This window comes from Bos indicus x Bos taurus, chromosome 16 (assembly GCF_003369695.1).
Source record: "Bos indicus x Bos taurus breed Angus x Brahman F1 hybrid chromosome 16, Bos_hybrid_MaternalHap_v2.0, whole genome shotgun sequence".
NCBI lineage: Eukaryota > Metazoa > Chordata > Mammalia > Artiodactyla > Bovidae > Bos > Bos indicus x Bos taurus.
The window spans coordinates 33,297,599-33,311,078 of record NC_040091.1 but is presented as its reverse complement, the minus strand read 5'-3'; the positions used below and the strand labels follow the sequence as shown (position 1 = coordinate 33,311,078).

Below are 13,480 nucleotides of genomic sequence, written 5' to 3'. Positions count from 1 at the left end.
GTCGTGTCCGACTCTGTGCAACCCCATAGATGGTAGCCCACCAGGCTCCCCCGTCCCTGGGATTCTCCAGGCAAGAACACTGGAGTGGGTTGCCATTTCCTTCTCCAATGCGTGAAAGTGAAAAGTGAAAGTGAAGTCGCTCAGTTGTGTCCGACTCTTAGAAACCCCATGGACTGCAGCCTACCAGGCTCCTCCGTCCATGGGATTTTCCAGACAAGAGTACTGGAGTGGGTTGCCATTTCCTTCTCCAATGCATGAAAGTGAAAAGTGAAAGTGAAGTCGCTCAGTCGTGTTCGACTCTTAGCGACCCCATGCCTATTATGGGATTAATCCTGTACGTTTCAAAACGAGCTTGGTTGGCAATTAAATTCGGTATTTACTGAGGACATTTTATATGCCAGGCACTAGGTTCCTATAGTCATGGGGTTTATATTCTTGCACATGTGTGTGTTTGTGTGTGTATTATAGGGGAGCAGAGAGGCAAATAAATAAACAGGAAACTATCAAATACTGATAGAGCTTATGATTAAAACAAAACAAGCTGATTTGATAGTACAGGGGAGGAGAGGGGTGTTTCCTTAGATTGGACAGTTAAAGACTTCTCTGAGGAAAAGATATTTAACCTGAGATCTCCTCATGGAAGCTATTGGTACCCTTACTTGAACAGTTTGCTCATCAAAGCATCCACCATACTATTTTTAATGCATATGTTTTCACTTGTATATTTCCATGCCTCCATATAACTTAGTTCTTGAGGGGAAGAACTCTGTCTTTTCCATTTCAATCTCTCTCTCTCCTAACACAAAGCTGGGCACATGGCAGATGCTGAATAAAGGTTGAGAAAAAAATTAATGAAAGAAACCAGCTCTCAAATGAGGGAGTAAAAAAGGAAAGAAACCACACTGAAGTTTTCAGGCCCAAATAACAATTAAATTCCGAGGGACAACAGCTGATAGTCCCCACTTCCATCCCACACACCCCAACTTTAAAAGGGAGAAAACGGATGACAAAGCTTTCCCGAGCAACTTGATATGATGTCTGAATCTCCTCCCATCCTCCCAAAGTCCTTCTTACGCCCTGATTCTGACTATTTTGGGTCTTTGTTTTCTTCATGCTCACAGGTTACTTCATTTTCTTCAGACATTTGTTTCCCCAGAGCCTGACTTTAGTTAGCCTGAATCTGACCTCTAGCTTTAACCACAGCCAGTAGAATCTCAGCACTTTTTCTTTGGCATTCACAACATAATGTAGTGACTCCTGTTTTCCCCTACAATTATGGCCTTAGCTTTGTTTTCTGGTTTATACAAACTAAGAATGACTGAATTATCTACTCAGTCACATTCTGACATTATTCCCTTAAATGAATCCTGCTTTAGATTCTTGGCTTTCTTTATCCATAGTGTAACCATATACTTTGTCACTGAAATTGGGACTCTTTTTGAAAATGAAAAAAAGGATGCTTATTATGGACAGCAGGTATACACCAGGTTTTGTGGTCCTCTTCATCCAGCAGTTTACTTTTCAAGAGTCTCAACTGCCAACAGGGACTTCCTTCTTGACTTTCTGTTGTTGTGGCCAGGCTATTTCCTTGCACTTTAACTTCCATTTGAGTTTCAGATTTGACCTTTTCAATGCTGAGGAACTTTTCAGGATTTATCAAAACCTAGTGTAGAGATTCATACATGGAAACTCCTCATAGACCTTTTATCATAAGATAGCATTATAATAATAAGCCTCATATATTTTATTGAATTCTTTCTGCAATCTAGTGTTCACTCAGTGTACTTATATCTGGTACAGCTAGTATAGATCTGTCTGCCTACAAGTGTTCATGTTTTTAAACTACTACAATATAATCTCTCACTGAAAGATCTTTTAATAGAGAAACATCAATAAACTATAAGTGAAATATACATAAATCAAACAAAACTATACTAGAATAAAATTAATCTGAATTTTAAAACTTATTAGCTTTTTTTCAAAACCTATCCTTTTATTTTCTACTTGACAGTATCTTAAATAGAAATATACTAACTTTAATCTGAAAGTAATGTCATTATTGATTCCCAGTGATGAAAATAATTAGAAATGACTGAGTCATTTTCTATTGCTACTGTGTTCTTAGCTTTCCTTTACTATTATTAGAAATATTACTTTATGTTTGTTAATTTTTTAAAACTTTATTTCTCTTTTTTTAAAACTTTATTTCTCTTATTAACAACAATCATAATATCTATTTCCTAAACTAATGGGTTTCCAGAAGTCTGGAGTTCTATACCCCAACACTGAACAATTCTGAGCATTTGCCCCTCAATAAATGGATGTTAGAAATTACATATATATATATATATATATACACATACCAATGTAGTAATAGACTGTATACACCATAGAACACACTCTTAAACAGAAATAAAAACTATGAAATTAAAAGTAAATATAAGTCCCAATAATTTCCTGCTTCCCAAAGGGTTACCTTGTCTATTCTCTAAAAGACCACTGTTTAAGCTCATCATCTGAACTAGTGTATCTCAAATGTTAATCTGCATATGAGCCCTACTTTTAAAGCAGATTCCTTTTCACTATGTTTAAGATGGGCTGGAGATTTTGTATTTCTAACAGGCTCTCTAGTGATGCTAATGCTGCTCACACGCTAAGTAACAAGAACTGAAACAAGAGATTAATGCTTAGCCAAATTTATGTTTCTGTCTTCCAGGGGATCAAATATACAGCAGATTCTAAAGTCAATCTTTCATTACTGGGGGCAAAACTACTTTTTAAACCATACAACAATCATTATACACCTTAATCAAATACATCAAAAATAAAATCTGTAATGTAAATTATTATCATAACTAGGTATACCCTTGGTTAAACTCAGAGTATCATAAACATGCTGATTTTGTTTTTATACATTTCTTTTCTATCACCACAGACAGCAGTGAATAGAAATTAAGAGGAGAAACTAAGGAGAAAGAATAAAATGGATTAAACATGTATTTTCATCTGCTTCCAAAATAAAATTAGTAGGCAGGAAAACTTTAACTATTTTCAATTGAAGCTCATGTTTATATTAATGGAGTCAACAGTAATCTGGTTTTCTTTGATTTTTAGTTTTTAAATGCAAAGTGAGCATGGTCAAGATGTAGCATTTAAAAAGTCAATCTTAAATTATTAAAACTTTAACAGGTCCAAACAGCTTATATGTACAGAACTTTACATATGAAACTCAAGCAAATTCAGAATACAGCAGAACAAAACCAGAAAGTATTTTGGTCTTATTGTTAGGTTTTCAGTTCCCTAATAAAATCCTAAAGTTTTAATATACTAACTACATGAAAACATTTTATATCCTCTAATAATTTCCAACAGTTAAATATAGCACGAGAAAACTAATACCAATTATTTACCTTGTCAATCATTTTTCTTGCTTCCACTTCCTCACTGTTGGGATTCTCTAACTCAATGGTATAAGTACCCTTGTCACTTTGGTCATCATCATTATCCTTTTCAGAAGCAGCGGAAGTAGCTTGATTTTTTAACATTTTATCCATCTCCTGGCTTGGTCTGTGCCCAAGACTCCCTGAACTTCTTAATAATGCAGTTTGTAGGAAGGGAATTGACACCGATGGCTCCTCTGATTTCTGTTTTAACAATTTCCCATGTGGAACACCATGCCCCCCTCTGTGGTGCGCAGAGCTAGTCTGTAAAGACAAAGAAACCACTTTGGCATCTGCTGCTGGAGATTTTGTTTTTTCAAGTTTTGTATGTGGTGCTGAATGAGTAGTTTCCTGACACAAGATTCCCGTACTCTGAGAGAAAGAATATGACCTTCTTTTTCTGGGATTGTCTTCATCAAAGAATGCAATCATAAAAGCAGTTTGACTTACAACAGCTTGGTCTTGATGCTTTTCAGTAGCCTGGGCCTTCTGTAGTTTTTTCTGTTCTGAATGGTGGCGCCTTAAGTGTTCCTCAAGAGTTGCACGCTTGCTACAGCGCCTGTGAGCCCCAGCATTTTCTGAGTCGCTTTGTGTACCATCATCATGTTTGTTTCCTGGACACAGAAAAGAAACCGCATAATAGAGAAGGGAAAAAATCCTATGTAGAAAATCAAAGCATATACAAAAGTGCTGCTTGTTCTGCCCCTCCCCCCTTTCAATCCAAAGTCATATGTTCTTTTCAGTAACAGGCTCTGCAAACTTCCCTCAATTGCAATGCTTACATTCAAATTTCATCAACCAACAATGAGTCCTTTATAAACACTTGAATAGGATTACTTTTCTTTCTCCAAATTTTAACTTTATAATGGTTCATCAATGCCTTAAAAGATAAGCAGTGCTACAACATCTGTGATAGTCTATATTTGTAACATTAAATATTAATCCTGCCTTTAAATCTTATACCTTATTTAAACAATCAAAAATTTATCTTTAGCATTAGAAAGGAAAAGACAGAAAAAAGTGTGATCCCACCGAAATGCTTATCGTTACACCAGGAAAAGAGAATGCAAATGCAATAAAAAAGTGTGATGAATCGTTAATTTCAGTGATGTTCAAAACTTTCAAAAGTACAGCATTCCTTTCCTTTTTTAATATTTAAAAATGCAAATTTGCAGTTTCCACCAATTACTGTACAATTCTTTACAAACATCTTTCTAGCTATGGTAATTTTTGCGATTTTGTATGTGTGCTCATTTCAACTCTGGTGGCTTCAACGAGTTAAATAAAGCATGCTAAAAGGTCTAGCATGGAAAAAGCATAGACTATGAAATCCTATATAAACCTACCAGACAAATGGCATGTTGCTAAATATAACGAGACAAAAATATGTTTTCTCCATTAAGCATATAGAGTCAAGATAGAATAATGCAGTTGAATTTTGAAAATATCAGCTTCCTAACAGAGGCTTTTTGTTACTCTTCATAGCTCTGTTAAGGATTAAGTGTGAAACTTTATGAAAACTACTTGATTTTTCACTGATTTAGAATTCTTATCATGTAAACAATAAGCACACTAGAGGAAATAATCAAATGACAATTATTATATTCTTATAGCATGAATTTAACGGAAAGTTGAGTTAATCTATGGGTGTTTTAGACTGAGTCACAAATGAGGGCTTAAAAGATAGTTCTTTAGAAGAAAGCTTAAATGAATCTAGTCAACCAGGTGTATTTCAATACTTCCAGAACTAAATCTGAAAATCTTCCTTCAAATTAGCAACTAGTGAAAATGCAATACGAAAAGAAAAAAAACAAAAATTAGTGTTTAGTTTAATTAATGGAATTCCTGCCTTGATAATTAATCTAGGGATAAAGGATAGGCAGATGGAATGCAGAAGCAAACAAACCACTAGTTCAAATACAAAACTCAGGAAAATTGCACATTGTACAACCTATTTCATATTGCACTGGATATACTGAAAAGGAATCCAGTTTGTAAGAGCTGTAAATAACTAAACTCCCATATTTCATGTGTAATGGGACCAGATAACCCATATTACACACATACACAATATGAAAACACCATCTTTACAGACTTTAGTTCTTGTTCAGTTCAGTCGCTCAGTCGTGCCTGACTCTGTGTGACCCCATGGATGGCAACATGCCAGGCTTCCCTGTCCATCACCAACTCCTGGAACTTACTCAAACTCATGTCCATAGAGTCCATGTTAGTTATGTATTATTTCTTGTAACAAGTTATATGTTATAACATAATTATATATGTTATAACACATATATAACATACAGTCATATGTTATGACATACTTATATGATAATTCTTGTAACAACATATAAAAATTTGGTGCTTATCTGGTGTCAGGTCTTTTCAGTATCTTTTAAGTTACAGGTTAAAAGGTTACAGATTAGCCATTTTCTTTGTAGAAAATTATTCTTTTTCATTTCCCAGTGTTATACAAGATAACACATCTGATCAGATGAAAAAACTGCAATTTTTGTTTTTATTTAACAGAAACATCATTAGGAACTGTTCAGATTTTTCTGTTCTATCATTAATCATGCATTAATATGTTGAAGTTCTTCTAGTATTTTTTAGGATAGATTGACTGTAACTAATCAGTAGCTGTGGCCAAAAGAAGCTTCAACTCTCCTAATGGGTAAAAGTGTATGGACTTTGTGTACATTATTGTCTTCACTGTCCCAAAGCACGTGCATTTCACTCTTGCAGGAGCAAAGTTGTTTTGTTTTGCCTACTTTCAAGTTTTTGACTGATCTAAGCAGTTGCTGAATATCTAATTATTGTAAAATAGTTTCTATTTGCTATACTTATATTTATCTAGAGACTAGGTATATACTTTTGATCTCTTAAATTGTGGAAAATCTTTATCTGATGATGGCAGCTCTAACTTTGGGGGAAAGTAAAATGTCATTTGTAAATACATCTGAAAAAATAAAATGGATAAATCTTGGATCAAAAATGAGGCATATTCACAAAGACATTTTCTTAGATGGTTTGTAAAATGTCCTGAAGGCAAATTTAAAAGCAGGGTTCTATGCAATGACAACATACTAGAATGTATATCTACCTATAAATCAACTCTGAGGGATAATAATAATTTGTATAATTTCTGGTAAGGATTTTAAAAATCTAACATAATATATGAATACAGTCTGAATGTGAATATCAATGCCTCTAACAGGAATCAAAATAACAGCTAAAACAGAAAATAGTCATTATAAGTAAAATTACAGTTACAATAATAGGGTGTAGTAAAGGTTTTTTTTTTTTGGCCATACCACATGGCATGGAGGATCTTAGTTCTCTAACTAGGGGTGAAACCTGTGCCTCCTGCAGTGGAAGCAGAGTCTTAACCACTGGAATGTCAGGAAAGTTCCATAAAGGTATTTTTTAGTGGTGGTTTATCTCTTAGCTCATTTGTGTACATTTATTAAGGATGGTCTAAAGAACATGTTATTTCTAAATTTTCAAAGTTTATACTACTTTTTACATTATACTAGGATATCAGTCTTATTTTATCCAATCCATAAAAAATGATCAATTTACAAATGGGTAGCTTTTATATGTAAGCTTTAACCTATATACATATCAATACACATATAGGTCTCAATTATGTATGTTATTATCTAGTAGGAGTAAAGACAACAATTACATGTCAAAAGTTTGTATGCCAGGTTAACTGCTTATGATTATAATTAAATATGGTAATAGGCCCTGACAAAGAATTAGGTAATCACACCATCTCACAATCTTGAAATGGCTTAGAAGCAAATAGGAAATAGGTATTTCTTCCATTAGGTGAAGAGAGTCCCAAACCATAAAGTACAGGTTAAACCAGGGTCAGTTTTGTCAATGATAATGAAGTCATTCATTGATTATTCAAATTACTGAGTAACTATCACATACTCAAATCCCAGGAAAGGGCTAGAGATATAAGGTAAGTAATATACAATCTCAGCTCAACAAGTATTCTTTTAAAGCTCTTTTACTTTTTGTATGGTAACAGAATGATCAGATTAACATGTAATCATTTCCCTTATAGTAAGCTTGTTAAATAAAATCAAGATATAGTAACATAAATCTGTATTTAGCAAATTCTAAATTAAAATTTAACTAGCAAAACTAATGGGGGAAAAATGATTAGTTGATACTCTGATGTATTTTAATAAAATATTTTTTGTCAAGTATTTTTAATAAAACATTTAATAATTATTTCAAAAATAAACCTTTAACTGCAATTTTCACTAGTGAATTCTTAATTCAATTAAGTCCTAGTATATCTATTTGTTTCATGATTAGAGTATCTTGAGAACAGTCTGAAACACTCCACCAACAATGTGACTATATTGCCAGAGTAGAACTCTAAGCCCATAATTCAGTAACTTAAAACGTTTAAAATCTACATGTTGACATTTTACAGGAAGCACACAGTAGAGAATAGAATTAAACATATATTTTCCTTAAATCAGGAAAATTATGAGAACTGTCTTCTAAGGAATTCCACTGGTGAAATGAATGAATATTTCCACAGGAAAAGGATATTTAATGGCATATATTTTCCAGGCAAGAGTACTGGAGTGGGTTGTCATTTCCTTCTCCAGGGGTTCTTCCTGACCCAGGGATCGAACCTGGCTCTCCTGCATTATAGGCAGACGCTTTACCGTCTGAGCCACGAGGGAAGTCTCTATGGCATACATATAAATTTACAAAACCAATTTGGTTTTGGCAAGAAAATGAAGGCAGACTGCTTTGAATGAGTAAGTTGGATATGGGCAGAATGGCTGGCTTTTGAACTTTAAGATCAAATATAAACCTTCAAAAAAGCAGAAGCAGGAGCTTTATATCTGCTTCTTATATGCTTATATGATATGCTTCTTATATGCTTCTTATCTGCTTACATGATATAAAAATAATTATATATCATATAATTATTTTTCTAATCATAGTTTGGTAACTGTGAAGACTGAAGTTAACCATAAGAAAGGAAGTTCTGAAAAGTTACCTTTCAACCTTTTCAAGTAAACTGGAACATCACTTTTAATACTTTTGGAATCCTCTTCTGTTCTTTCCCATACCATCTGAGGAGGGTTGTTCTGTGCTAGCCAGTCAGCTACTTTGTTTTCGGGTGCCATCATTCCAGTTTGAATCCCCGGCAGGTCTTGAGTTCCAGGAGAAGACTTCTTTGACTTGTGGCGCTGATCAGAAGTAAATTTTGTCACATGATCTCTAATAGTTACTTTCCCTGGGGTACTGTCATCAAATTCAATGGTAAATGAAGCATGCCCTGCACCTGTTGTATGAGAACTTGGTGTGTCTTTTGTTGGGATTTCATGAATAGTGCTCTCTGTTATTTGTGATGGTTGCTGAAATTCTTTTGTAGGGATTTCAAAATAACTTGGTTCCCTACAGAAAGGAAAAAGTACTTCTTCACTTGCAGCTGCAGATTGTTCTTCAACTTGCTTGGCATCTATGCTGCACCCTAATAAGAAAAATAAGAGAAAATTCAAAATATTTGGGAGCTTCTAGAACTTGAAGGAGTATAGTAATGGCCACTTCCATTACTCCATGGGAATCAGAAGGCAGATCGCTGCTTAGATGAAAAAGAATGACAAAAGTCATAAGAGAGAAATAATTTTTATTATAAACATGGCATTCCTGTTACCAATAGGAGATGCAAGATAAGCAGCAGTGCAAAGGATAGCAAAGCAGTTAAGAGATGGGATTTTGCATGGCTAGGTCTATATTGTTTCCAATGTGGATCCAGAAATCATCAAAAGTACAAAAGAAATGAAATCAAATGGAGATGGAGATGCATGTTCAATGTACATATCTAGAGAGAGAAAAAAATATGAGTTTCCTTATCAAGTAAGGAGGATGAAATATTGCAAAAACAAGTAAATTTCTAAAGGAGAACGAGTGTTCAAATGAAGAAGGAGACATGAGGTTAATACATAAGCAACATTCTGGACAGGATGATTTTACTTACCATTCTTCACCATCACAATTCAGAGATATTACTTTCAGAATCACAAAAATAATATTATAATGTGTGATCCTTACAAGAAGACAGATAACATTTTATAAAGAAAAGAATGAGTAAAGACATGTGGTTTGCTTGTAAAATGCAATCCAAGCAGCATTGTGAAACAAGAAAGTTAAAAATAGAAAATTCAGTTGCCAGCCAACTAATTCCAAAAGAAAATTCATGTACATTTCTATACAGCAGAATGTGCTCAACTGTCAAAAATCCTTAGAGGAAAGCTGAATTATAAATCTCAGATCACCAACAAGAGTTGGCATAAGCAAGTAATTCTGGAACACTATTCTTCTGTTGCCTCAGAGACAAATAAGAAGGTATGAAAATAAATGCATCTCTATATAAAATATGTGAAGGCATAAAAATGAAAATGATAACCGAAATGTCTTAAATCTGTTATCAGATATTATAAATGCAAAAAAAATTAAGATTAAACTGCTTTGATTTTCAGGAAGCAAAAGAACTATTATAAAGATGGTAAAGAGTGAATTCAAATAAAAACTTTCCCTAAAGCTCAAAAGAGCATTCCTTTTAAAAACACATTGATAGAAAAATCATTTACAGATAATTTATTAGGAAAGAATATATGAGGGACAAGGTTGTTTATAATACTTTTCTAATTAAGTGAAGTATTTGGTCTCTTGAAACATTTTTCCAAGTATTAAATACCGATGGAATTCTTCAGGTGCTATAATCAGTTTCTTAGCAACACTCTGAATATGAAAGTCATAAAACTGTTTGCTTTTAGGTTACACAAGAATGGGACAGCAACATCTCTACAGTCCAGTGTGCGGCACAAGGTACTGCGCGTGTGCCAAGTCGCTTCAGTCATGTCCGACTTTTTGCGATCCAAGAACTGCAGCCCACCAGGCTCCTCCCCACGGGACTCTCCAGGCAAGAATACTGGAGAGGGTTGCCATTCCCTTCTCTAGGGGATCTTCCCGACACAGGAATCACTCACGTCTCTTATGTCTCCTGCATTGGCAGGCGGGTTCTTTACCACGAGCACCACCTGGGAAGTTCCAAATTAAGAATTATCTCCAGTGTAAAATACAACCAACGAGGACGGCAAAGAATTCGCCTGCATTGCAGGCGAACCTGGTTTGATTCCTGGGTCGGGAAGATCCCCTGGAGAAGGGATAGGCTACCCACTCCAGTATTTGGGGCTTTCCTGGTGGCTCAGATGGTAAAGAGTCCACCTGCAATGTGGGAGACCTGGGTTCGATCCCTGGGTTGTGAAGATCCCCTGGAGGAGGGCACAGATCATTAAAGACTTCAAGTTCCACTTTCGAAAAAAAAAAAAAGAGAAGAGAAAAATATTACACAGACAGTAAACAGAATATATAACAAAACAATTTTTAACAGAAAAATTATCCTTGTCAAATCTACTTAGTGTTTCCTCACCACTGAAAATAAAAAAGTGTATCAGAAAAACTCTATACTATCAAAGCAGTAATTCTACACACTACTTAGAAGAAAAGGATATACAAGATTCTTAATAACCTAAGTAATGTTCCAAAAACGTCTTTATTAAAGAGCTCATTTATTTTTTCCTTAATATTAAAATGTCCCCTTGAATGTTTACGTTGGAGGCCTGTCACTTAAAATTACCATGAGAGTAAAATGCATTGACTGCTCTCTATATATTGATAAAATCACTGATGTTTTTATTTTTTCATACACTGGTTTATTTACTAATTTAATAATGTACTGTTCCTGACCAATTTCATGTAGAACTATCCTTCCTATCTACCTGACCGCATTCGCTCATTTTGTTTTCCGCATCCTTACAGGAACAGAGTAACACTGAGGACAGAATGCAGCAGTCTCCTGCCCCCACTACCTGAATGCTCAAATAAACGATGTGACTAAACTATAAAGCAGTGACTGCAACAAGCTGGCCCAGGGGGATAGCATTTACCATCTACTTGTCACTAATGATTCAAATGAGTATGTTCTCAATTTTCCTCCCTTGAGAAGAAAAACTCCACAGTTATTTCTGACATACTTTTAACATGCTTTCACTTTGTAACACATTAAAAAGCAGAGGTCACCAACTGCATGTAACTATTTTTAAGGTTATTATTTTCTAAGTTATTCCTACTTCAAAACTGACTTTCCTCTAAAGGTTAGAATCTGAGACCTCTATAGGCTAACACCCAATTTATCCAGTAATCAGTTATCTAACAATGTCAACAGCACAACAGAGTAGAAAGAAAGCATTTATGATCTGATGATTATAGTCAAACAGCCTGGTTTAGCAGAAAGCAGGAAGAAGATTTGAAATCAGGTAAGTCCCACCTCTATCAGTTCTTAATTCTCATTTTTCTCATTGTAAAATGAGAAAATAATACCCACCCATAAGATTGTTGTGACGAGTCAGTGAGGTATGTATTAACTGAGATAGCATAAGTCACCCAGAAAAAGTCTGGCACAAAGTAGGCACACAAATAAATGTTTCTCTCACTTGTTCTCCCCCAACTCTCCAACACAGCTAACTAGGGAAACAAGAAACTAAAACCAAACATCTAACTAAAAACCCAAGACAGATACGGCAATACCCATGTCCTCATCCCTCACTGAGAACCTTTTTTTTTTGACTATTTACTCAGCTTACATGTGACAAATCTGGAGGGTATGTAAAAGCAAGGATTAAGGTCAGATATACTGCACTAAGAAAACGAGATAAGTCAAAAAACAATAAAGAGCAGACATGTGGCTCAAAAACACAGCAGTTCAGAACCATTCAGTATATGGGCAAACAATCTTACATCAAGTCTCCCAAGGACATTACTGTAACATATAGTTCAATTATTGATATTCATAATGAGGCTTCTGAGTCATAAAGTAAACATTTTAATAATATTTAGCCTTCTTTGCTTAAGGAAATGACATGGCTAAATAGAAATTAAGGGAACGGTTAAACTTAAAAAACAAAATTGCAGTTGTAAAAGTGAAGTTTGGTCATTTGGAAAACTCATTAGTAGAGGAAATCATTTTGCTAAAGATGATAAAACCAGATTAAGTGTTGGCCTACTATACTTGGGATTGTAGGACCACTAGAGAAATTATTAAGGGTCTTCTAAATTAATATAGAAAAATAAAAGAGCTTTCCTTTCTTAGTACTGGTAAAAATCATTCTGAAATTTACGAATTTAACATGAATTTCTCTTCAAAAACTGTTTTATTTATACTAAAGTAAACTCAGTCATGTGCGACTCTTTGTGACCCCCAAGGACTGTAGCCCTCCAGGCTCCTCTGACCATGGAATTCTCCAGACAAGAAGTGTCTGGAGTGGGTAGCCATTCCCTTCTCCAAGGGACCCTCCCGACCCAGGGATTGAACCTGGGGCTCCTGCATTGCTGGCAGGTTCTTTACCATTTTAGCTACAAGTTCAGTTCAGTCGCTCAGTCGTGTCCAACTCTTTGTGACCCCATGAATCGCAGCACGCCAGGCCTCCCTGTCCAGGGAAGCCCTCAATACTCTTAATGAGATTAATAATAAAACATTGGTATGAATAAAATATTATTAGAATAATTTTCATTCATACTAATACTTAATTATTAATCTCAACCAAGAGTATTTAATAAATCATCATGCTAGAATCAATTATGGTTATCTAAACCAGAAGAGCAATATCCTTAAGTTCTTAAGGCATTTTATGATTGTGTCACTTTCCAGGGAATCTCATGATATACATAATCTAGAAAAAAATGTTCCCTTCCTTCTTCTGTACTGCTGCTAAGCTGCTAAGTCACTTCAGTCGTGTCCAACTCTGTGCGACCCCATGATGGAAGACCATCAGGCTCCGCAGTCCCTGGGGTTCTCCAGGCAAGAACACTGGAGTGGCTTGCCATTTCCTTCTCCAATGCATGAAAGTGAAAAGTGAAAGTGAAGTCGCTCAGTCGTGTCCGACTCTTAGCGACCCATGGACTGGAGCCCACCAGGCTCCTCCGTCCATGGGATT

At 35.2% G+C, this 13,480-nt stretch overlaps 1 protein-coding gene across 12 annotated transcripts in view; it reads right to left on the bottom strand.

The window, feature by feature from the left end:
• Nucleotides 1–13,480, bottom strand: part of CEP170 (centrosomal protein 170) — a 130,775-nt gene that overhangs the window by 46,424 nt on the left and 70,871 nt on the right. For 5 of the 12 annotated variants that reach the window (XM_027564691.1, XM_027564692.1, XM_027564694.1 and 2 more), the window contains 3 exons: nucleotides 8,479–8,955; nucleotides 3,891–4,054; nucleotides 3,411–3,704 (listed from right to left, as the gene is read on the bottom strand). In XM_027564691.1, coding sequence (XP_027420492.1) covers nucleotides 3,411–3,704; nucleotides 3,891–4,054; nucleotides 8,479–8,955 — 935 coding nt within the window. Of the gene's footprint in view, nucleotides 1–3,410; nucleotides 4,055–8,478; nucleotides 8,956–13,480 lie in introns of all 12 variants that reach the window. The other 7 variants (XM_027564699.1, XM_027564700.1, XM_027564701.1 and 4 more) reach the window with 2 other exon arrangements.